Source organism: Cygnus olor, chromosome 11, assembly GCF_009769625.2.
Source record: "Cygnus olor isolate bCygOlo1 chromosome 11, bCygOlo1.pri.v2, whole genome shotgun sequence".
Lineage (NCBI taxonomy): Eukaryota > Metazoa > Chordata > Aves > Anseriformes > Anatidae > Cygnus > Cygnus olor.
The window spans coordinates 8,418,079-8,444,424 of NC_049179.1; the positions used below are offsets into that span (position 1 = coordinate 8,418,079).

A 26,346-nucleotide genomic window follows, 5' to 3' on the forward strand; every position below is an offset into this window, starting at 1 on the left:
ACTATTGCTAGGTAAAGGGAAGGTGATTCACAGGAAAATTTCTGTAAATCACAATACTAATCTAGTTTCTACAGATGGAAAAAAAAACAATAGACAATTGGATTTTACATGGCATTGCTGCAACACTCTGCTCAGAGAAACCCTGTAAAGCAGACACATCGAAACCCACAGAATCCAACAGACAGGAAAAGACATTCTTTATAGGAATCCACATGAAAAGAGAATACTGACTTGACATTTGTTATTTCAGAACAGCATTTGTCATCATTGCTAGTTGTATGGGAAGACCCAAGAGAGCAGTTTAGTTAGCCTTAAAAGGTAAGGAGGTCTACGTTTGTTTCTAACAGAATTATGACATCCTATGTCTTTCCAGTTTGGATAATTAGCAAAACTGGACTAAGAATTTATTAAGAAACTTACTTTTAAATGACTGATAATGGAAGGAAATGAGAAACTATGGCAATCATATGTAAGAAAAAAAAACAGTCAGAGCATACTAATACTCTTTATTCCAAATAATGCATTTATATATTTCTAGTTTGATTTCAGAAACTTTACTGAAATTCAACCTATTATGATAAGGATGTGTGCAACATTTTTTTCTACATTAAGTCCTCTATAGACTTTTCTTCAATTTCTACAGCAGGCTAACACTAAACACTGTGCAACACAGAATGAGAAAATTAAGGCTTACAGTTAGTATTTACTCAGAAATCTTGTAAGATTTCTTACCCATCTGGCAGCACTCACATTTGAAATATCTGAGGGATCCATTTCAGTTTCAGTTCTAGCTTTTTCTGTCTGAAGTTGGTCTACACCATCAGAGATCACAGAGGAAGCTTCATTCATCTGGGGAGTCGCTGAAGTACTGTCAGTATTTGTGAGAACTGGAGGCACCTCAGAAACTGTTTGTAAGGAATCTTCTTGCAAGAGTGTGCCAGTGCTCCCCTTATCTTCCGATGTGTGTGCTGTGAACTAGTAAGAGACATTTGCAAAATTAACATAAGGTAATACTGATTTTTGAAAAGTCACCAAAGTGAAAAGGATTTTAACAAAATACCTGGCATCCTTACAGTGAGTGATATAAACAACTCCACTTACAAAGATTTCTAGTGAGTCATAACTTTGCAGAAGTTGGATCTTTATCTGAATTGTTCTTTGTATGAAATGTGTCTAATGATGAGTTCTTGGAAAACAATGGGAAGCCTGTCCAAAGCACTGTAAATCATATGGTTCACCTTATGATTTTTAACTTACCTATTTGTGCCAACATATTAATGCGTTCCCACAAATCTAACTGAAATAAGTCACCATTTTCAACCCTCTTCTAATCTGTTTAGTGAATACAAGCTCTTGACAATACTACTTTCAGAAAATTCTGTAAAGAAAAAGCTGCAAGACTTCTTAAGGCAAGAAAATGGTTCAAAATTTTACTGACCTGAGGCCTCTCAGTAAGAGGATGTTCAGACTGATGTAAAGGATCTTTCTGTGCAAGCTCTGTGCTTTTGGATGCACCATCGTCAGTGAGTGAACTTCTATGCTTACTCTCTGACGGTAGCAAAATGACATTTTCTTTGTCACTGTCACCTCTGGACTTCACCGATTCTGCAACTACAGGTTTTGTTGCCAAAGCCGTGGATCGAGATCGAACAGGCCTTCCACGCTGAACTGTTTCCCAGCCCTCTGCGTCCTTTCGATCTACAAAAAACAACAATACCCAATTATAAACAACTATTTTATTACAGTATTACACAAGTTGTATGATAAAAATGTTCTCTTTAAAAATAAACACCAAAAATCAATGGAACATTTTGAGCAAAGCTTTTTATTTTCAATTGCTATTGGTTTCACAAAGACTGAACAACTCTCTTCGTGGATGGCACCAATTCTCTTACTGCTAAGTTACTTATACACATAACCAGGTGAAAAATGACACGTACTTAAGCATTTTACATCTACACTGCTAATTCACCAGATGGCATATGCAGCAACAGTAACATTAGAGACCTTTTGTGAAAGCACACATCTCTGCAAGTACAGACATAGTTGCAGGTTTCAATGAAGAAAGTGCTGTCCAAAAAGTGGTTTACTATTGTTCCAGAAATGGTTTGGGGTTTGTTTGTTTTGTTGTTGTTTTTTACTTTTTTTTCCAGTTGTTTCATTCTTATATTTAAAATACATTAATCAGTGCCAGCTTTGAGAAAATTTCTTCTCCCAGAAATCCAGCAGGATTACAAACTGAAATTAGAAGAGTAGTTTTCTTCCATTTACTTTAATGACTGGTTAAGTCATCATTTACTCTAAGCTGGTTAAGTACAACTTTCTGACTAACCTTTTTAATCTCTAATCTTGATGTACACCCGAAATGCCTTCAAAATTACATTTGTCTGCCTGAATTATCAGGTCTTAGGTATAATACGAGCATTTCTAGCAACTCAAGGTGAACCTCTTCTCTGTAGGTAACATTTTTGTGGCCTCCAGTTAATACCACCATGCAATTTCTCACACATCTTGAAATGACTGGGATTCTTTTGAGACTTGATGATAGCTCAGGAGTAGAAAAGCTAAGCTCACAAGTGTCTATTTGTAGAAGAAAAGCTCAGGTGAGCAATGTCACAAAAAGAAGCCTAAATTCAACTCATTTAAATCAGTTTTAGTTTCAATAGATACGATCCTTTTTACAATACCCACTTTCATAAAGCGTATAAACGCAAAGTATCTCAAAATTTAGCACTTGAAAAAACAGTATGGCACAATAAATCATGAGGACAGGTGTTCTGTAAAGAATCCTAATTTTCAGAACGTGTATCTCCTTCTTTATGAAAAGGACGATCAATCTTCTTATTTTAAAACAGTTAAGAATAGCAATGTATCACAAGTTTATAAAACAAAATATTACAGTTTGGAACTAGTCCATTAGTCAAGGGAGAGGCCAATAAAACATCATCATTTAATAAAGTACTGAAATTATGGAAGAAAATAAGAAAGAAGAGCTCAGCATAAGAATAAAATCTAAATGGCAAACAAAACTCAAGAATTAGCTATTTCCAGGCACATTTTTAACGAAAAATTTGCAAAGCCAATACATTTATTGACACTAGATCACATAGCTCCTAATCTGAAGCAAGGGTAACACTCATTAGGGCATCATCCTCCCTTCCCTTTTTTTGCATACACCTGGAACTCTTTTCATATAGCTCAGTAGCCATCTCCGCATGCTAAGTATCACATGCTGGGTTTGATTACTTGCCGAGTTTTGTTAATGAATAATTTATTTGACTACCTTGATCATTCTCTAGTTTCTCTTGAGCTTCCCTGTCCCTGCTTGCTCTTGTGTTACAAGGAAGTGACAAGCCATCTGTTATCTTGAGGCCCTTACAGCCACCAGGGCGTTGTTCTTTCCAAGTTACTCCACCTGGAAGCACTGGCCAAGCAGCCTCATCACCAACATCACTAAAATAAATCTAGCCAAGTAAGCGCAAAACTCTTAGGAGTCCTACCTCAGGAGACATGTACCCCTTCTTAAAAATTTACTTGCAAGTAATATACTACTGTAGTGTATTTGACCTTCCCCATTCATTATTAAACCTCAGCACTTTTTTTTTTTTTTTAAACTCTAAGGTAACATTACTGTATCTGAGAGGCACTTTGGAAAACTGATTGAGAAACTGGAAGCAAATCCAGAAGCGTATACTCAGATGAAACAGTTGCAAGACAGAATACAGGAAAGCTGGGAAAAAAATAAAAATAAAATGAAATGTAGCAGTCTGTGCAGTAGTAAATTCACAAACCATAACGAGAAGTGGTGAGTCAACATGCAAGACTTTTTAAAGATGTACATTGCCAGACTACTTTTAATGATTGCTTATAAATACGAGAGAATTATTTTAAAAAGAGAATGACTGTAAATTTTCAAAAGAAATTGGGGCAAAGAATTTGACAACCCAGTCAGGAATAAAATGCCCTTTGCTGTTTGTGATGCCATTTCCGCAATTTGTTCTCAACGCATAGAAGTTACGAGTTCTTCTATAAGCCCAAACTAGGACAGTTACTTTAGAGGACCAAATGTCCTGCAAATCTGAAGTCCTTGCTACACGACAAAGAAAATCAATTAACAACTATGGACATGAGCAACTAATACAGGAAAAACAATTATTAATATAATTAAATTTCAAGTGCAAATGCAGAAAAAACACATTCAATATTTCTGAAAAGTTCACATTTTCTTAACTGCACATTCTCCTGAATTACTTACTAACAACATACAACTGTTTTAACAGTAAGCACTGATTTCCAGTCTTAACACACGTTCTAAACCAGTATCACCCATCTTGCCTCTTACCACTGATACCTGGGAATTATTTCCCTGCTATGCTATTGCCTCTGTCTACTACTGTGACCAGACCAACCTTTTCTCTTGCCATAAACTTGTATGAGAAGGACACCAGTCAGACACTAAGGGTAAACTATGTTTCATTTTGTAGAAAAAAAATTAAGACTGAAATACAGATTTTTTTTTTTAATTATGAAAATATTGAAGGTAGCAATGTGTTTAATGAGGGAAATCAGGTAAGATGATATAACTTCATTTAAATGTGCATCCAGAAAAAAAAATCATTTAAAGAAATACCTGGAAAAATCATGCATTTTCTCTCTCCAATTAAATTTGGAAATCCCATCAACTTTGAAAAAGATACAGTATCATAGTGCTTGTCCATTTCACAAAAACATTGTGAGGCTTAATGGTAACACTGTTTGAAGCCACTGGAGAAAGTGTTTTAGGCAGATCTTGCCACTGGAAACCCCAACTGGGCTTTAGAGTAACCAAGAGTGCATTATAGGATAGCAGGAGGAAGTCTCCCACAAGGCCTGAACGTACCTAGCAGCTGTGCAGAGTGCATTAGCTGGTGGACAGGCAGAGCAGATGATACACAAGCCTCATATCTACTTCAATAATGCATGCTCCAGTCAGCAAGATCAATTTGATTTTACTCAAGAGATTCTACCCTCCATATGAAGGAAAATACGCTCCAAAAAGCATCTGGTTTCTTTTATTAAAAAATTGTAATTCAGCCATGAGAAAATCATTGAAGTTCTCCAGGGTTAGAGATAAGAGATTCTTAATAAACAAAGTCTCTACAAGGAATGACTTCTATATATGAAATGTTTCAAGTCTGAATGTTACAGTACATTTGAATTAAAAATTACTGAAAGCTTATGGGCCAGTACTACAGGACCTAAATGGTTTCACTCTATTTGGAGCTCATCAGCTGCAAGTAACAGCCATTAACAACACACAGAACAAGGATTCTTCAGCCCTTTAAGTTTCTAAAACTAACATAAGAATAAGGTCTTTTGTTTTCCTTTTAGCCTCTTAAGAAGATGTTATCCATATGGAAGTGCAGACTACTTTTATTCCCTACATAGTTAATGAAGTTGTTCATACTCACAAGAATGCCTAATGAAGATACTTTAACAGCCTGGAGTCTGCCACTTTAGTATGAGAGATAATCAATGGAAAAAGATTTATGAATAGTTTCAGTAACACGCAGAAGTTAAAAGGGGAATTCAACTTTCAGTTACAATGCTGAAAATTCAGCAGACTTCTACTACACTCAAACCAGCTCACTGCAACTTCATAGAGCGAGATGTTCTGTTACACAAACAGCACTGATCAAACCCCATCCAAACAACCACTTCTGGAGTATGGTTTTGATTGTTCTTTCTAAGCATAAAAATCGGCATGCTACTGACTCAATTACATTAACTTGCAAGACACTTCAACAAGATTTTAGCTCCTTCATATATCACGTCTCTGAAGCACCATACAGGATTTCTACTACCACTGGATTGAATGTACCACTATGCTAATACATATATTCTCTTCCAGTAATTTTTCTCTTCAAAAATAAAATTTAAAAGATTGTTCATAATTTCATCTGAATATTGATTTCTACACCTTGTCTGCTGTTTTTGTAGAAAGTCAACAGGTCCACACATGGAAAAAAAATGGAAAAAAATGCAGCTCTCAAGATAATCTCAGAGCTCCAGTGTGTGCAAAAGTTGTCATCTTGTATTCGAAGAAAGAAAAGCCAGTCACCGTCACCTGAGCGCAGTCCTAATCAAGTTGTCTACCTGATCACATAAAACTACCTTGAGTTCTTTTACAGAATCCTGGACATGTATTGTTCTTTAGAGGTGATTTGAAAGCACTTTTTTTTTCTGGCCTGGAAGTCACAGCTCTTTGTTTTCTACTATGATCCTGAGGTCAGTGATGAAGTATAGAAAACATACACAGAGGTTTCATGCAAAGAAATTTTGTACCTCCCACTCACTCTCAGATTACCAGCTTGTGACCAAAGATTTTTCTTGGGGTGTTATGCACTAATGTTTTAACAGATCAATTTATAGTTGCTGGAAATACACGGGGATGCTACCTACACTCAAAAACACAACTTTCTCTCAAATTTAGCTCTGACGATGATAATGCATACCTGCAGGAATCTTTTCTCTCCATACTCGATTCCAATTTTAACATTGTGATATGCAGAATTGGACTTCATTTTGATTTGAAAATAGGTAACACTCTGAACTAACTTTATAGAGTGCGCTTTGTGAAAATAAGCCATTTAAAGAAGACTTGCCATTTTTTCGTGATGACTTCTGCGCTGGAGTTGGCAGGCAGGTTGGTGGTGTTGCTAGCTCAGGATTAGCAGCTTTAGTTCCATGGTTGGCTTTTACCTTATCAGCCCAACTTACACCAGAGGGAGCCAGGCGTGTTGCAGAAATCGTCACTGATGGGTTCCTAAATCCAAGTCATAGTTCTTATTAGTGTCTAATCAAAGAGCACAATGGTTCATTACAAAACTTTTTATCACGACATTCCTTATTTAATCTTGGTCTTTATTGACTTAGATTGAGATCTATTTCCAAAAACTGGAACATATTTTCTCTTTCCCTTGTTTTCAAAATCTGTGTTCCTTGAACATTAAAAACCTCAGTAGATGTCTTATCAGAAAAATCTGTACAAAATTCAACTCATTTTAAAGGTACACAATACCACAGAAACAAGGACACAGCAACAAATCAGCAGGCAGAGGTATCAGGCACTACCTTGATAGCCTCTTACTTATTTCCAGTCACACTGACGTCAGAAGGAGATACCAAGCAGTGCTGCAGCTGGAGAAAAATCTCCATGTAATATTCCTTATATGTAAAAGTCAATGAAACCAAATTAACAGGAAGCTAACTTCTCAGATTAAAATTTATACACGTCAAGAAACAAAAGAAACATGCAACACCACAGTGATGTAGAAACAGTTCCCACAAGAAACAACCTCTGATACCAAACTGTAACGTCATAACAGTAAACATCTGGTGACTAGTTACAGCCAAGTATAACAGCTCTTCTATTGTGTCTTCCCAGCTCCTGCCCAGTCACACCAGTGAACTGTACAGAATGGGCTGCAACCATTACAAATACGAGTAGTCAAACTATATGTGCAGGAAGTCCACTGAAGTGCAGGTTTAATTATAAATGTAGATTAGACAAATCCATAATGTACTTAGTTTCACTAGACAGTTAAGTAAATAAATTAATACATCTATTTTCTCTTACCTCCTCCACAGAAATAAACTGTAAGTCTGGAGAGCCATCCTATTAACTTCCAGGAAGACCTAAATGACTCTGCTAAACTTTGAATTTCTGGATGGACAGAACTGTAATTGTTTTTCATTTTATTTTTTCTTTTGCCCATCACTTAAAACAAAACCGTGACACTTTATTCAAATGAACGCAACCCAAATGATTTTTATAAACTTGAAAATGGTAACATCCCTTCCATTCAAGAAGCATCCAGTTCTTTTCAGTAACAACAATCACTTTATCTGCACCACAGAACCAATTTCTCTTCCAAACTTTACAATGCTGAGTAAGATGGTCCAACAAATCCAGCTGCCTCATTTGCAAAAGCAAAGCAGGGATAAAGAATTGGAGACCTTGCGAGTCTCAAGCAAATACGTAGAAAACCCCTACATAACCAGACTGCTCCCTTATTTTAAGCCAGTGGAATATCAGGTGGTTGTATTTCCCATTTTTATCAAGTCAGCCATCAAATAGCTATCAAGAATAATGCCATGAAAATCTAGCTAGTTTCTACAATCCCTTCTGATCTTGTGGGGATGTAATACGATGTGAGGACATCAGAAAAAAAGGCCAACCAAAACCCTCAGGCTACATTAGGATACATAAGTAGCTACAAACTACAGTAGATACTTAGAAAGCAAGCTGTATACAAATGAATAGTAAAACTGTCAGAGACCAGACTGTAAATGGAAAAAGCTCAATGGAAAGACATTTTGCTGAGCTGTTTTGTTGTGTGTTTTTTTTTTTTTTTAAATAAAGAGCTTTTATTTCCTCCGTACTTGAATTTTTCATTTGACTGCTTGCACATATTTTCCTCCAATCATCACGTATTTAAGCAGACAACCTCTCAAATGCTGTCAAGTAGGTATTAATGCATACAAAGACACTAGCACTGCTGGTGTAATTTTTCCACCAGTTTGTAATATCTTTGTAGATATATTTCATATTCAAATTTTAAACATAGCTGAACACTCAGAGGTCCTGACCAAATATTCTAATGGATCTCTCGAGGCCACTGTCACTACTTACGGCACATGATCTAGAACTCATCAATCCTGAATGAACTAATAATGCACCGAGAATCATTTAGATTGGACACGTGCTCTCCAGAACTGAAACAGCACCAGACAGTGCTGCTCTAAAATGGTGCTTATACATATTTTTGTTGAGCCCCTTCCACAGTCATTTTCATTATACCTAAGTGAAAGATGCGTTATTCTAGTATACAATATGCTCTATATTTAAACTTGTATCAATTTTGCTGTTCAGAGTCATAATAAACTCACTTTACATTCATTCTTTCTGATCAATACTTGTGCATATTCAGCTGGCCATTTGCATTGTTCATACAGGTCATTTTAGAATGCCAATTACACACATTACATTTAGAATGCCAATTACACACATTTTAACCTTAGTTTTGTAGAAGAAAAAGATTATTAAATAGGTAACATGAAATACACCAACTGGTCATTCCAAAGACCTGAACGTAAAATGCAGAAGTTAAATATGTAACAAAATAAGTAAAAAATTAAGTCCTTGATAGGATTTTTTTTTTCTTTACAGAGCATATGCTTTTCTTCCACTAATGCAAATATTTGTAGGTGTGATTTAATAAAAAGCAAACCAATATATTGATTACTATAGAAAAATACCACATTCATTAACTCAGCTTCAAATAAATCCTTACTTTAGCTTTAATAGACATATCTGTTTTCATACCCAAAATTTAAACTTCTTCGAGCATTTGACGTCACATTAATTCTATCTGTTGAGGGACTTGGTATCACATGGCGTCCAGGAGACATCTTCTTTACTTCCCAGGCTAGTGAAGTAGGTCTGCAAATTCAGGAAAGAAATGGTTAAAAATAAAATTCTCAATAAGTATTCCTCTATCACCTCAAAATGATCTATAAATGCTCTAAAGTATTATGGAATACTGCTGAACATAATCAGGCATCTTAGCAATTGTTTCCACACCAAATCCAAACTGTACTAGCCAGACTGAGATCAAAAATAACTCACTTTTGAATTACAACGCTTATTTTAAATATCAGTATGGGACCATCAAACATCAAACCAACCCGTAAAGGAAAATGACTAAGGGTAGGACTGGAAATACCCTCTAGTTCTAGTGACTGTAACAATGCACATAAAAGGCCCTGACAAATCAAGGAAGGAACCTACACTGTCTTATACCATATAACAGAGCATTCGATAGTGTTTAAATGCTGCTTTGGTTAATATATGTAACAAATATCTCCCAGTACAGGGGAAAAAAAAATAAAAAATTAGAACTAACCCAATATATCACCATCAACTCATTCTATTACACCACTGATGTAACAAACAATCTGCAATAACATTTACTGATAAATGTCTACTAGCAAAGATAATTGAACAGGTTGAATTAATTTAACTGCTACTAACATAAAGTATTCTCATCCAAAGAGACAGAGCATGAGATGGAAACCAGAACTGCAGTTTTATTATGCATCTACTATTTTTTTTTCCTACTTTTAATTCTTGCTCTTGAAGCTAATCTGATTACATGGAAATTACAACCGGCAATTAAGAACAAAATCAAATTTGTAGAACCCACTGTTAGGGAAGAAGGGTTCAAAAAAAAAAAATCACATAAGTGACTTTAACTGTCCTTTTCTTAAGGCACAAATTGCGATGATGTAAACAGCTTCACCTTTCTAATACCATCCTTCCAAACTCTCTTCCATTTCCAGCAACACTATTCCTTGATAACTCTACAAGGGAGTAAAGAATCCCCACTACATCCTCACATTAATTACCTCCAAAAGAAAAAAATTCTTCTGGGTTCCCTGCAACAGCTATTAAAAGTGGTTCTATTTGCTAAATGGCTGCTGCAGAATGACTTTTATCATGAGTCTGCATTTTGGATATAGATAAAAGAAAAAAAATAAAAGTCTCATTACCTGCTTTGAGCATCAGCCTTTTCTAGCTTCTCCTGTAGCTGTATCCAATCAATCAGTGCTTTGAAGTCCCTTACATAGTTATCAAGCATCATCAGGACTTCCTGAAAAGCAACCATTACATAAACCTTTGTATTTCAAAAACAGTTCCCATGACCCCAAAAAGAAGTGAGTAGAAAGTAGGAAATTTACTGGCCTGCATCTTTCCTATCAAAAATAAAAACAAGGGGGGGAAAAAAGCCCAAACAGTTAAGATTTTTATGTCAACATACATTAAAACATTTATTCTATCAAAAACATTGATGTTTTCCAAGATCTCTCCAAGCACTGACATCTAAGGACAAAATAGAAAAAACTGGCAAGAAAATATTTCCTAATATACATTGATACCACTGTTTGAGGGTTTGTTTGTTTTCTGTCCAAGTCATTATCCTTTAAAATACGCTAGACATACTTCATCCAATATGCAAAAAAAAATTGTATACATCCTTATAGACCTGTGGGAGAATAAAAACGCACTGCTGGTGATTCCTCTGTTTGCAGAGTGAACACCAAGTTACACAATGGCAACTGTATCAGAAGGAGGGAATTCCTTCTGAAGAATCCAGAAATCCTTGCATGAGAAAAAATTGGTTCTTGAGCTCTGAAGTACAGCCAATGGTACCTTGTTCCTACGGTCTTTCAAGAGTGCAGATCTTTCAAAGGGTGCACGGATGGATGCACCTATGCTCACCTGGGTTAGTGACAGACATCCTACTGCCACACTAGATTATCAGCACTATCATACTAATAAAGAAACTTTTAGGAGAATCTCATGGCACTATTTTGAGAGACAGAACAAAAAGTATTGTTGCATTAGATCTGGTCTATAAAATGACTGCCTCTGGCAAAGTTACTGAGAAATAGACAAGATGACCTGCAAAATGCCAAGCTTACATTCTCCTCTCTGATTAGTACACCTGAATAAGTGAACAAAAGTCTCTAATTGTAAATCCTCCACTACAGAATGATTACAAGCCCAGACCCTACAACTAAAATACCCAGACTATACTTCTTGACCATTACAAACCAGTTAGTCTTCTACCATTCTAAAAGTTACTTTTCAAGCATAATGGACTTGCTGAAGAATTTACTCATTTTTACACGAGTTAATCACAGAAAACTGCATTCGTGAACATATTTCATGGCTTGAAAGATTTATATACTATAAAATAATACAACTGGAAGAGATCTTAAGAGCAACCTACTCCATCCCACAGCTCTTGGGCAGGTTTAATCATACCCTGTCAGAAATGATGTAGGCGTGCTGCAGTTTCATTCAGAACATTGCAACATCTTGAAGTTAGAAGAAGATTGCAAATTATGTGTTGGTCTCTAACATATAAAATAAAAACCATTTAGTTGTTAAGTGTGTAACTAAAAATCTTAAACAATAAAAAAAATTGAAAACAGTAGAAACACTCTACTACAGTAAAGCCAACTAATGCCTATTTTTGTAGCATCACTTCCTATTCACTTCTACTTGTAATAGAAAAAGGACCTCTAATACATACAAAACACTTTTCCATATAAAATGTAAGGATGATTATTCATTTTGTTTAACACACGCAAGTTTAAAAGTCAGCTTTAGTTTGCACAGAAGTATCGACAGACCTAGAACATATGCTGCTTGTTATATAGGAGAAGTCAGAAGAAAGTCAAACACAGTACCACTGCTGATCTAAAAGTTGCTCTTTGTTTTGAAATACTCCACAAAAAAGCAAGCAGAAATCTTTCTTACAAGGCAGTTAGTTTACAACACTAAAATAATTTGCATGTTAAAGTCTGCTCCAAAAAATGAACAAGTCAAGTATTTTAGCCAGCTCTTTTTTTCTCCAGTTTCGCTAATAAAATTTCAGCTTTCTAATTCAATTCAAATACATTTCAGTTAGCCTACACTAAGTTGTGCTGACTGTTATTAACAATAAGGGCATAGAAAGTAAAATTTAATTCTGAATCGTTTATTTTTCAAGTATGCCAATGAGATATTCCTCATAGAAACATGAATCAATCTGAATATGAATTATATTTCTGAAGTGAGTTGGCACATGAAAAAACTACAATAAATGGCTTACCCTATTTTAAGGAATGTTTAGCTGCACATTATCAGAAATGATCAGAGCAGAACCATGCAGCTGTAATCTGAGTCATGTTTTACGAACAAGGGAATACAAACAAGACAAGCAGCTGGAGCGGCCCCATATTCACTGATGCACATCTTTCTCCCTACAGCTATGAGGGCCATTTTGTCAGGCAGGATGAAGCAGAACAAAAGTGGCTCTGAAAGCGCCGTTACAGGCATCCAGATAACTACATATAGATGTACAGCTAAAATTACCAATTAGTTTACCAATTGGCTGCAACGGATTCGATTGGTTTGTAATTAATTCTAGTTACTGGCGCATACAGCAGGACGGTTGGCGCCATCCCTTTGTCCTACTGACACACAATACTGGCGCACGGGTCTCTGGGGTCTCGGACATCAATACAGCTCTCTAGCTTACCTGCGGTACTGCATGTAGCAGATATACCCTGTGGTGCTGAAGCAGTGGAAACTCGTACCACTTGAGAAGGTGCTGACAAAAAGGAACCTTTATGGGGTAGAGTATGGCTGCACTAGAGTCAAAACAATTTTAAATCCCATTATTTTTCAAGGTCATATCTATCCCACACAATTTTTAAAGAACCAGTTCAAACTAAAAAATAAAGCAGTACTGTTAAAAAACAACAGTTAAATGAAAAATCAGTGACACACAACCAAAAACACACACAATACAGCTCCTGTTTCCTCCATCATTCTGATTCACAGTCCTGCACATTAAAAAGCTTTTTTCTGTGCTTTTCCTTTTCTCCAGTTCTCAACCATTGCTTCAGTTTTTATGTACATATATATATTTAAGTTGTGCTTCTACATTCTTCAGTTGATCATATTAATGCCTTTCCAATCAGAAAGGCTCTATAAATAGAACAGCTGTATCAGAATAATCCTGTATTCCTGAATCGGAACCATCTTGACTTGGGTCCTAGCCAGGTCGATTATAGCCTTTAAAACCAGAGGTTCACTTTGCTTGGAAATCATGCAGCTGCTTTGAAACTTCATCTTCTTCACTTACCCTCCTATTCTCAAACAAGGAAGGGGAAAAGATATAGACAGAAAAGCACAGAAGATAGCACGTTTTTAAAGTCACTACAATTTAAAATTGTAGAAAGTGTGAGAGATGAACTCAGTCACCACATCTGTGCTGCAGCTTATTCTCATGGTTAGAAATGCACATTTTACTTTACGAATTGAGCATGCTTTGTTTTAATTATCTATGCTGAATATTTTAGATTATGTATTTAGCAGAATAAATTCCATTTTCATGTACTCCAGTACATTTTTAGCTGGCAACATAGGTTCCTTCTTTCTTTCAATTTATGTTTTTAATGTTAATCAGGTGTTTTAGTAATTTAGCACAAAATGGCTTCCTTGTAGATTCCTTTGTACTTGGAACTACAAGCACTTAAAGCCAGCTCTGGGTTAGATTAAACAAAGATGTATATAAATATATGAATATTTATGTATATAGATATCTGAAGGGAGGGTGTCAAGAGGATGGGCCCAGACTCTTTTCAGTGGTGCTCAGTGTCAGGACGAGAGGCAACGGGCACAAACTGAAGCATGGGAAGTTGCATCTGAAAACGAGAAAACACCCTTCTGTACTGTGAGGGTGACAGAGCACTGGGACAGGTTTCCCACAGAGGCTGTGGAGTCTCCTTCTCTGGAGATATTCAACACCTGCTTGGATGTGTTCCTAAGAAGTGTCACTGCTATGGAAACAATCTTCCTCCAGATGCCAGAGGACACATGCAAGAACTTTAAGCACACAACTTATTTACACAAAAGCAGTATATATGTTATCAAGCACAAAGGGCCAGGAATGGGATCATCCAGACTGCCAGTCTGAAGAGATAGTGGCTTTCAGTAGTTGGCTATCTATTCTAAATCTGCTCTAAAAACAATAAATTATTATCCTGAAATATCTCAACTACTTCCATCTGTGAGGCTGAACGCCTAATCACTACCTGGTTTTCCTATCCTTTACCGTTAGCTTCAATGATTTTGATCCATCTGCAGAAGATGACAATAATGAAAATTTAAGTGTCCAAAAAAAAAAAGGCAAGAGGAATGGTCACAGAACAGATTTTCACTTGGCATTGGCTGTCACAACACAGCCACGAGGTATTTATTTAGAAAGAAATATACACATAACTCTTCCTAAACAACTTCACTCTAAGAAAAAGAGTATTTTCTTTAAAACAAGATAGAAGCAGCACACTGCCGTACTCCTGACACATTCCAACTGCAGAGTTAGACCTTCTCAAATAATTTGAGAATGTTTCAAAATGTATGTTCCATACAACTCTATTGATCTGAAAGACTCAGTCTTGTGAGAAACATAAAAAGAATTATACATGTTTTAAGACATAAATCACTGTCTTAGGCTTTCAGGGAAACTCAGAATCACCTTGGTTTTACTGAATAAAAAGAAAAGATATTCCGTCATACAAAATAGACGTTACTTCATGCTGAAATTCTCCTTCTAACAGGAAATGTTCCCCTAGATGTTCAAAAAATGAAGACACCTGTACAACCAGGTATTAAATCAATACCCAAAATGGTTATGAAAGTGACAGAAATACAGTTAATAGATAACCCCCCTGATAGAGCCATAATTACCATTGATAAGAACTTAGGTGTAGAAAGCAAGAGATGCTGAATAAACCATAATTAAACAAAAATAAACAAACAAACAAACAACAACAACAACAAAAAAAAACGTGTATTCTGCACAAGTTTGGTTTTGCTTCTGTTTTTTCAATTCCTTTGGAAAGCAAAGATATTTTTTCCACTCAGAGTCAAAGGAAACCAGGACATTCTAACAAGAATAACGTATCTAAACGGAACACTCAGAGACCTGCGTACAGGAAACAAGATGCTTCATAACCCTTCTTGGGACACCTTTCTTGGGATTTGCAGCGCTACAAGGAAAGAACGGAAATTCACGTATAACAAATCATTTCTCCTCAAAAGTCAGAAGTAACAAACTCAGATTCCGTATTCTGCCCCTACCACCACTTCCCTGGAACCAGGTACATGCAGCTAGAAAACTGAAATGTATGAAAAGAGATAAATAATATAAAACCTTATCTTCCAAAAAGTAAGATGGACAGGGTTGAACCGGCTCTTATGAGTGAAAATGCAGTCAAGATCTGGTCTGGATCCACTTGACCATTATACTGAATCTTTGTAGATTCCTTTCCTTGAAGTTAGGAAAGCCTTGGGTTTTTTTCTACCTTCAGCTCCAACACATTTAGAAACAGTTTTATTTTCTTAGCTGTCTTGAAATCCAGTAATCAGCATGGATTACTACGGGTCTCAGTCTGCACGCAAAGAGATTGAAATCATAAGAATTAGCATATCCTGAACCAAAACCAGCCCTCATGAAGCATTCTCAGTAAGAGCCCCTAATGAAAGAAGTTCCTCTCTCCTTCAGGGAGGCCTTCAATCAACTGAAACTATGGTAAATCACTCACAGATATCCCCCTGCTTGGAAGGCCTTCACTAACATTGTTTCAGCTGGTTCTTCCACGTAACACTGTCTTACAAAATGTCAAGACTTAAGGAAAAGGCTTTATCCACCTCTTTACAGTATATCTTGTACTTTTCCTCTTTGTAGGAGGGCACAAAAATCTCAAGAAGAATAAAACTTCTTTAATTGAACTGTACCCAAGGTGGACTGATTTAACAATGTATGTAAGCATTACAAACACGGAGCGAAACTATCCTGCTCAAAATCTTGTACAAATATACAAGTAAAGGCTAGGTGGAAAGAAAAAAGCTTGTACAAGTATTAAGTAATGTCAAACAAATTTAAAAAGAACATTGAACTAAATTTTTAACATCATGAAATGCAACTTTTTTGAAGCAAAAAGCAGCTGAAGCCATTAATTCATCATAGGAGGAAAAAAAAAAGACATCCGTTAAATTTCAAGTAGTTGAGAATCTCCTAGACTTAAAGTATCCTTAGCTACTGGATCCAGTTGCTCAAACTCTATCACATACACACACACACTTTATGCATATATATAACTCTTCTCCCCGAAGCCAGTTGCTGAGACACCTAAGACCATCAATCAATCGCAGCAGAAGTTCTGTTGCATTAACCAAAATTCCACTGGCAATGGAATCTGCCTTATTCCATCCCCAGATAATTTGGGGCTTAATTCCTTTTAGGAGACAGAAAGAGATGCAAAGGGTACTTGGCATTACTAGTATTTTTGTGCCTAAGCTCACCATCCAAAACTACAAAATACTAGGCAATAAAATTTCATGTAAAGATTAGACACAGAAACCTAGCTAACGTATAAAATATCCAGAGCATTCACATTTTGAAATGCCCAAGGTTATAGACAAATCTATTAGACATTATAGCTAATCACTGTCACATCTATTAGACTATAGCATCACTGGACAAACTGATTCATGCAGAGAAATACTTAAACTTGAGGATCCTTTATTTCTTTTACAAATAATTGAACGATTTTCGTTATATCTTTAAAAGCAAAGCAACAAAGCCATATCTATGCATACAGTTTGGGAGTTCTCACAGTTAAATCAATAGCAAATTACCACCTACAACAGTGCCCGAAGTTGAGAGAAAATACACACCACCACTGCTGATCTTACACACACTTCCACTGTTTGTATCCTTACCACAAATCTTTCGTCTGCATTTTCAACCACAAGCAGCCACTGGAGCCCTTTCCGATTTGGGAGCATCAAACATTATCTCCAGTGACAACATAATCAATACAACTATACCAACTGTAACACTACAAAGGAGCAAAAAGTACAAAATCAAAAATAAACACCTTTATACTGGGTTAATGTGAAGGTTTTAAATGCCTGAATTTGTCACATTTTGTTTTTACAAATATCTTTTAATATGACCTTCATACAACTGCAATGTTTAAATAGAACAGCACGTGCCCATTTGACCAAGACAAAGTTAAGGAGGTATCACTTAGAAGTTGCAATGTGAATTGTTTTTTATATCATAGATTTATCTCAATAGAAAGGATTTTTCAAGGTCCTTTAAAAAAACTAAGATTTAACAAACTTAACCAGTTTGGATCCTTATTTAATATTGTTTCTCACGTGTTCAGCAGTAAAAATCAAAATAGTACTTCACGAAAAGAGTTAACAGGATATTCTGCTAAATAAGTTTGAAAAGTAAATAGAAAAATGTAGCAATATGGATTTCTTATTTATCAAAATCCTCTCAGTTCTTTACTTACAGCAGAAATACGTTAAACCATTTTCAACTGAGCTGATTTGTCTGTTGGTATTTTTTTGGTAACATTTTAACCAACAGGTATTTTTTACACACTATAAAAAGTTTCAAAAAAAAAAGAACATAGAAGTAAAGCTATTCCGTTCTTATTTGTAGCATGAGCTTTAATGAAAGTTTGTAAGCAGAATTTTCATCTTAAAATATTCAGGAGACCAGTACTGCAATACTGAAAATGAAAAAAGCCTAAGAATGACCTGAACTCCTCCTGTGAGAAGGGGGGGCTGAGTACTGATTTACATTTAACAGCAATCTTTAAGAGAACATGTCACAAACAAAAGACCATGTCACAAATGAATATTCCAGCTGCTCAGTTAGGGCACGTCCTTTGTGCTAAAAAAGAAAACATCTTTTAAAAGTAAAAGCAACACAAATGTTATACAAGTTTTACAACATCTAACACTGGAAATCCTTGTTTACTCATTTTTGTTTTTTTTTTCCACCCATGTTTCGCAAACAAGTAATCTGATGCCCCTGGATACACACATCATCGTTCAGTGTCTATGAAAATGAAGACTTTCCACTTAGGCTATGTAGTATCTCCATCCGAGAACAGATAAAGTAGCATGATTAAAATGCTGAATGATATCTAACCCCTAAAACATGTGATAATGATACAAACACACTTCTGTTCTTTCAGTCACAGAAGTTTAAAATGGTAATCTAATTATAATGCAAGGCTGACTGATTTTCTTAAACCAAAAAAATTCTTCAGAGAAGTTTCCTGAGCAGGAAGACAGTTCAGTAACAACATGTTAAATTGTGTTAGAGTAACCAACGGTTTGGAAGCCTCTAGCTACTGTTCAGTTTTCAAACCTGCTTTCAATGAAACGTACTTGCACGCTCATCTCAAAGTCAATTTGGCTGTGCCTGATTACAGTAGAGAACTAGATACATATGATAAGAAAATGGTTTACTTAAATTGATATAATTTTTTTACAGTGATTAGATAATCGTTTCCAGAATGTTTTGAGTTTTCAGCTATGTTTAATATGAAAACCAAAAAAATCTTATCTTTCACAATTCTTTGAAAATGTATGCTTCCGGCTTCTACTAATGCTTGAAACAAACTCCATTTCTAAAACGTAAATTATATTTACTAAATGACAATGGTCTTTCTATGGATCTACTAGAAAGTCATCATAGCCTGTGCATGTTTTACATCTTATTACAAATACAGGTTATCCAAAATTAGGAAAAACACCTTACATCCCAACCAGATATTGTCTATGCTTGACCACTCATCACTCTCTTATCACCACAGAGTGAATTAGAAGAGTGATAACTAATTCACTGAAACAAGAGAGCAATGTATAATTAAGGACTTAACATCAAGCCAAAGAATGGGAAAAAGGCTGAATCTCAACAGTGCCACCTACAGTAGGAAACATGACGGGGGAAAAAAGGAAAAAAATCAGCATTCAGCTGGAAAAAATAATAAAATGAGAACTTGATAAGACAGATATTGATTTAATTAAAAAACTGAGATCTAACAACATAATTATATATCATTAAGTTTTATACACTTTAAAATTAGTCACTGCCTAAGATGAAAGCATCTTCTTAAATCTAAAGAAATATGCCATCAGTTTTACTATTTACAAGCCTCCATTATATAAATGCATGAAATAACATACTTCTGATGCTCTAATTCCTTACTGGCTTTTTTGTAAAGAGTAAAAAACAGCAGTAGGTGTCATTTGATAATAGGCAGAAAGAACAGCTGAAGGCTTACCTTGCATTCTACTACACTCTGATCCGATTCACATGTAACATAGATTTCATCAACTGCCCGTCTAAGATTGTCAAAAAGAAATGCCCAGTATCGAGCTCGCAGATCAACTTTTCGAGGCTGTCTTGTTTTTGTTGGGCTTTTGTCAAAGTTTTTATCTCCAGCTGCTGCTGTTAATTTACAGTCTATGGTAGTGTTCTAAAGAAACAAGATACAAAGGAAAAGGAGAACAAACAGATGTACAGTAAGGGGTTGGGCTTCTGTGCAGTGCATTTTTTCAAACATATTTAAACATTTGTAAAGAAGACATTTTTCCACTGAAGACTACAGCATCCCACTGATTTAAGTTTTTACAATAAACTTTTTCATCTTAAACAAATGCAACCAATATGTAGAACCACTTGGTTTCTTTAACATTTTAACTTGACATTCACTTTGCATAACACATGATATTCTCTTTTGCAAATCATGAAGTTACATTTTCTGACTACATACATACCCCATAGTACTTACTGTGACAAATACGTACATCCAAAAATGAAATTAAAATTTTACTAATAATCAAACCAGCAATGTTCCATCATAGTTAAATTACTACCAGGGCATCACATACAACTTACTGTTTTTAAGCTCTCATTCTAATCTGTGAGCAGTAACATCAGAGAAATGCTTGTGTGGCTAGCCCTTTGATCAATATGTTATGGCTACACTTCAGAGAAGATGCCAGCAAGCACCGAATGAGTTACAAAGGGAAGCTTTCCTACTTGAGAAGACTACTTGCACAAAGATTTCCACTCACCATACTGCTAACACTGCAAGCTCAATTCAACCCTTGCAAGTGCTGTGCCACTGAATCAAGCTGCTTCTATTTATGCCAAGTCTAAAATTGCCCTCATGCTGCTCTAAGTTGTAATTTAACAGCTTTTCCTGCAACAAATCTGTTGTTTGATTTTCAGTGTTAATATGCAGGCTAATTGATTTAGTACTACTTTGCTGCACAGATGCTAAGGACTGCCAACGTGCTAAATGCTGTGAGAACGGAGGGAGAGCATCCAACCGTCTGCATGAAAGCTGGCATAGAGAGGGATCACAAATACCTGCTTGGAAGTACCGTTATACCGCTTCAGTGTTCTGTATCCGTTCACCTTGTGTCTTCAGCTTAGTCACATGGAGACAGTTACTCCTTGACAGATACGTGCTGTCACCCATCTACAAAGCATATGCCAAACGATTCTGAAGCACACCCATTTGGCTGAGAACACCAAAGCAGACCTTGGTCCCATGACACTGAGCTTATTATTGAAATTCTCTCCCATAACAACAAAAAGGAAAAGCTACCACGCCAGAGAAGAATCTCCAGGAAACCCAACATAAATCCCAATTGTGTACCATTTGTGATAGAGGTATTGTATTAACCACATAGCTACAGTAGTCTGCTTTTTGCCTGTGTGTGTGCAGGAAAAGATGCAAATAAAATTAGAACATCAGGGCAAATTTAACCCCTATTTATCATCTATAAAAGTAAACTGCAATGTAAGTCCAAGTTTCCCACATACCCAAAGCAGCACTGTGGAGGTAGTCAGAAGACACAAGGTAGTCACAGAAAGCTAATTAACTACAAAGAGAGAAATGAGAAAAGATTCCTCCCTCCTCCAGACTCATCAAAATAGGCAGGGGAGTATATTTACAAACCATTTCCTTCTCTAGTACTTGTTCTAGTTTACTTTCCCAGATGGGAAGTACTTCAGTACTCCTGTTGTAAAACAAGTCTGAAGCAGTTCTAGTTTATGGCTGTGGTTGACCTGAGGTCCCACCACAGCAACCAGTATAATTATTTTGCAAGATCTGACACCTTGCTGTGTTTCTACTAAAATACCAAAGGACAACGAGAACAGTAAGAACAGCTGAATCACAGAACATTCCACCAAACATCTGAGTCACTCCAAGTTCAACCATGTACCAGAGAGTCAACTCTCCAACAAGAACTCAGAATGAGGTACATATTCACTAATTGGTAGATTATGCATTTTCAGAAGCTGTGACTCCAAAGCCCCTGCAGGAGTAACTCTTCCCTAATTTGAAACAGGAGAACTTATGCCAGCAGAACACCTTTGACAAGATACAAACCACCAAACTACAAAATCTCTTGTAAACAAAATCGTGGAAGCAGGAAAGCACTGAGCTGGTGGTTAGGCAGTAAAAAGAATATTTAAAATTCCCGATGCATGTGAGTACTAACATTATGCATTTGAATTTGTCACAGCCTGGCATATGCCACTCAATGAAACAGAATGGGACTTTGAGACAGGAACCCAAATCATGTCCAATGTTTGCCACATCAGTCTCCAGATACTCCATGAAGATCAAACTCCAAAAGCTATTTTCAAACTTAACTAAGTTTGACTGGCACCCACTTTACTGAAATGCAAGCCATTGCTAACTCAAATTTAAGAGTTACAGCTGACGATAACAAAGACTACTTTTACCATAAAGACACAACTAATATTTTATATGGACTGCTATATTCTGTACAAATGTTTAATGCAGGCACCAAACACTACCAGGATTTCTGAGTTAATCTACACATTGTTCAGCAGAATCTTTACCTTCAAGCATCCTTCTGAATGGATGGCTTATACAGACATGATCTAGCAGGCCTACCCTGATGCTTGTCCTCACTAAAGCAACAAAACCCACTCAAAAATGGCATAGATTCTGATAGGCTAGTTCATACTATCTCACTTGCACTAATAGTTCAAAAGCTTCAACTGCAGAAAAGGTATGCTGCTTTTTAAGTTAAAAAACATGGGGATAGTCTTCCTCACATCTCAAGTAACTCAATGTGGATGAAGAAAGTGATTAAAACTAAATTATTATTTTTCCCCAAAATAATTTCACTAAGTTGCCTTGGAGTTCTGTGAACTATCAAGTGTGTATTTATTCTCAAGATGCCAAAATTTATTGAAAGTAGACATGCCAGCACCCTGGTGAGAGGAAGATGAGGTTGACAGGATCATATGAGAGAGTTTTTGTACATTTATGTTCTTGAGCCTAGTGTCCCATTTGTACGTAGAGGAAAATGAAATCTGAAGGCTCAACAAAAGCAAAAAAAGAAGAAGAAAGCCACCATTTTAAAGCAGTATTCAGTGCCTAAAATACAGTAGAAAAAGAAGTGCTGGATGCCAAATTAAAGTGCCAAGATACACAAGCACTCAGCAGTCCATTTCAAACCTCAATTGGGCCTACTAGGAATGCATTATGTTCCTGCAATATAGCTTTAATACAGCAGTCCCACACAGAGCCACTGACTAACAATAAAGTATTCTTTTGAAAACGCAGTATTGACGTAATCACAAATGACTCAAACAGATGGAACTCCCACTGCGTAGCACGTTACTCTTATCCAAAAGGTTCTGTGAGGGTAAATCAACTTGGAGCCCCAACCACCTCATTAAAATCCCACCTTCACAGAACAAGTAAACTAGGACAGAGTGTTTGTAAGATACTAGTAAGAAAGGACGGACAAGTTGCTAAACGAATCTGGGAAGTTAACATGCGTATGTTTTAAGGATGCAAACATCCCTACAGAAGCAGAACATCTTTTTTCAAAAAAAGAGACCTGCTTCTATGTGCTATATTGCCAAAATCTGAAAGGCTGGCTCAAAACGTTTGATGGCTGAAGATATACTAGCAGCTAAATCCATTAATCAAAGAAATGTTTAAAATATTAAACACGAATAAATACCGAGGTATTACTTTATTAATATAATACAACTCTATCACTCACACAGGAAGAACATGAAGAAGCACCATTTCTTCTTGATACTCATCATTAAGACTTGTTTCCCAGTTGGAACTCTCTGAAATTTTACTCACTTGGCCTGATTTTTTTTCTTCCCAAAATAGTATACACTGAAACTTTAAACAAAAACTTCTCAGCCATTAACACATGAGAAAATAAAGCATTTCCTTAATTTAGGAAATTTGGCAGAATGGTAGCCTTTGTATAAGCACCACACTTACAGGAAGAATTAGTTGATTGTTGAACTGCACTGGACTTAAAATAACTTTACTGTCAAAAAGCCACACACCCAGAGGTTAAGAAATGCCAAAAATAAAGACTGAGGAAGGCAGTGTAAATTCTGGCATTTTAAAACTTTGGAATGCTTGACTTTGCAACTCATATCCTTTGAAAATACAATATGTGCACTTTTGTATATGTATTATTCAGCAAATAACGCATCAATGGTATCAAAAATCATTTTTATGTTGTAAATTTTATGTCATAATCACAATGAAAAATGAGCAGATACCTGTTTTGCAGCCTTGTGTGTTCCTTGAGTCACCCTCTTTGTTTTTCCGCCAGCCTGCGATTTGGATTTTCCTATGGGAGAAGCATTTTTCATCAAAAATAACGCTTTTCATTAGATACAGCATTCTAAAATGCACATATCACATCTTGTAATATACTGACATGGGCACAATTTATAAGTTTAAAAGTTCATAAAATTTTACATTCCAAATATATATTCAACAGTTCAGAATGAGGATGATGCTAGAATACACACAGAAAATGAAAAAAAAAAAATGAAGTCAAGAACTACAGACTTCATTCAACAAGGATAGCCTACTTGCAAATGCTCAGTGCCACTGAAAATCACATCACTACAACAGAGATGTCAGATTCAATACCAGTTTTCCATATAAATTTTAAAGTCTGCTCTTGAATGACTGTTTAATAATAACGAGATGTTATTACAGAATTAAAACAAGGGATATCTTTCTCAGAAAATAAAAATAAAATCATTCACTTTTTCTTGAACTGTTCTAACAACCCTACCAGTAGATTAAGATATTTTCTGCCAAGAAAGATGGGGAAAAACAAAACTCAGTTCAGATTTAGTTCACTTACATTTAGGTAGGCAAAGAAAGAGGGAAAAATAAATAAATAAATAAATAAAAATATTTCCAGAGCATGAGACCGTCTGCTCAAGATCTCAAATTTATTCTCAAAAGCACTGGTCTGTTGCTTATATGAAATGCACTTAACAACTATGCTTCCAAGATCAGTTTAAATGCCCACAGTTAGGATGATTTCAGGTCTCAATGTTGTCTGGGGCAATTTCTTAACTTATTAAGAGTTATCTTTGCAAGGCTCTAAATTTCTGTTACCCTGAACCAACATGACACACTTACATTTAATCTTCGATATCTGCTCAAGGGTAATTTCCAAGTTGGTTTGTTTGTTTTATTTTGTTTTTTATTCCTCCAACACAAAAATCAGAGCATTCAATTAACAAAAATATGAGCAAGACAAAACACTAACTATGACAAGAGTACTCTCTAGCACAGATCTAAATAAAAGTTTCAAGATTATTTAGCTTGATGAAGCCAGGCAAATGAATGAACTAATTGAATACAGTCCCTTCACAGATCACAGAGATCATTCCTGAATTTCAGAATTGTTCAGTTCAGTTTTTAGCAGTACTTAGGCCAGATTCCCTAACGTAGTCCAGCTGTTTTACATTACACTGGTTATGTAAAGCAGCTGTAAACCTGTTTTAATCAAGCAATTGTCCAGCTGGTTTGCATCACTGGCTGTTCTACAGAACGAGGCCTTTAATTTTAAGGCAAATTAAAAATTATTTGCTTGATAATGAATTTTTGAAATGCTACATTAGCGAAAACAACAGGTACAAATTAATATATTGAGATCAATTTAGCATCATTCAGGAAAAAAAACGATTCAGCTACCAAATGTATTAAAACTTCCTATCTACTAAAAAGCTTGAACTGTGGACCAATTCTATGTCATGGTTATGAGAACTGAAGAATTTCAATCACCAAAGTCTCTACTCTGAAATAATTTACATTCTGAAAATGTAAGAGGTGCAATGCTTACAGTTGAGTGCAAAGGCACACAGAACTTGCAGTGAAAAGACTTACAAACAAATACGGGTGTGTCAGAACTAAAAGAGGACAGATGGATAAAAAAAGTTACTGTCCCTAGATTCTACAAAAAAAAAAAACATACAAAAAACAAACAATCCATCAACTAAGAACTGGGAAATGTCTGAACAAGTCACCTGTAAAGATAAAAGCAAGTTTTCAGGCACTTTCTATGTAAGGCATACATGTAGAGACAAGAAAACTCACATAAACACTGTGCGTTGCAGACTTAAAAGCAAATAACGCGTGGCAAGGACTAATTTTTCTTAAACAACTTCTTCAATGTACGGGCCAAGAAGTTCCATCTTTCATCAGCAATCAGAGTTCCAAGCTTTTCCCTCTTTCTGCTAACAAATGCCTCTGGTTATTAGAAGATTACTTCCTTTCTGCTTTTGTCCCTCTATATTCACAAGCAGTGACAACACAGGAGCACTGTTCGATGGTTATGGATATATTGTGTGTAACTGTACAATACCAGCACTGCTAGCCGAGGCACAGGGATGCAGCGACACGTGAAGGGCATTACCTATTAGGCTTTTACTGAATTTTAAGGAAAGAACAATAGTGACAAAAGATGATCATCTCATTAGCTATAAAGTTGCCAATATGAAATATATAAAGCAGCACAGTTTTGAAGCATTC

General features: G+C 35.9%; 1 protein-coding gene across 8 annotated transcripts in view; it reads right to left on the minus strand.

Moving 5' to 3' along the window:
- SCAPER (S-phase cyclin A associated protein in the ER) overlaps positions 1-26,346 on the minus strand; it is a 157,254-nt gene that overhangs the window by 120,060 nt on the left and 10,848 nt on the right. For 5 of the 8 annotated variants that reach the window (XM_040570632.1, XM_040570634.1, XM_040570636.1 and 2 more), the window contains 7 exons: positions 24,069-24,139; positions 19,759-19,953; positions 10,594-10,694; positions 9,368-9,484; positions 6,645-6,805; positions 1,439-1,698; positions 733-975 (listed from right to left, as the gene is read on the minus strand). In XM_040570632.1, the coding sequence (XP_040426566.1) occupies positions 733-975; positions 1,439-1,698; positions 6,645-6,805; positions 9,368-9,484; positions 10,594-10,694; positions 19,759-19,953; positions 24,069-24,139 (1,148 nt within the window). Of the gene's footprint in view, positions 1-732; positions 976-1,438; positions 1,699-6,644; positions 6,806-9,367; positions 9,485-10,593; positions 10,695-19,758; positions 19,954-24,068; positions 24,140-26,114; positions 26,245-26,346 lie in introns of those variants that run through there. The other 3 variants (XM_040570633.1, XM_040570635.1, XM_040570639.1) reach the window with 2 other exon arrangements.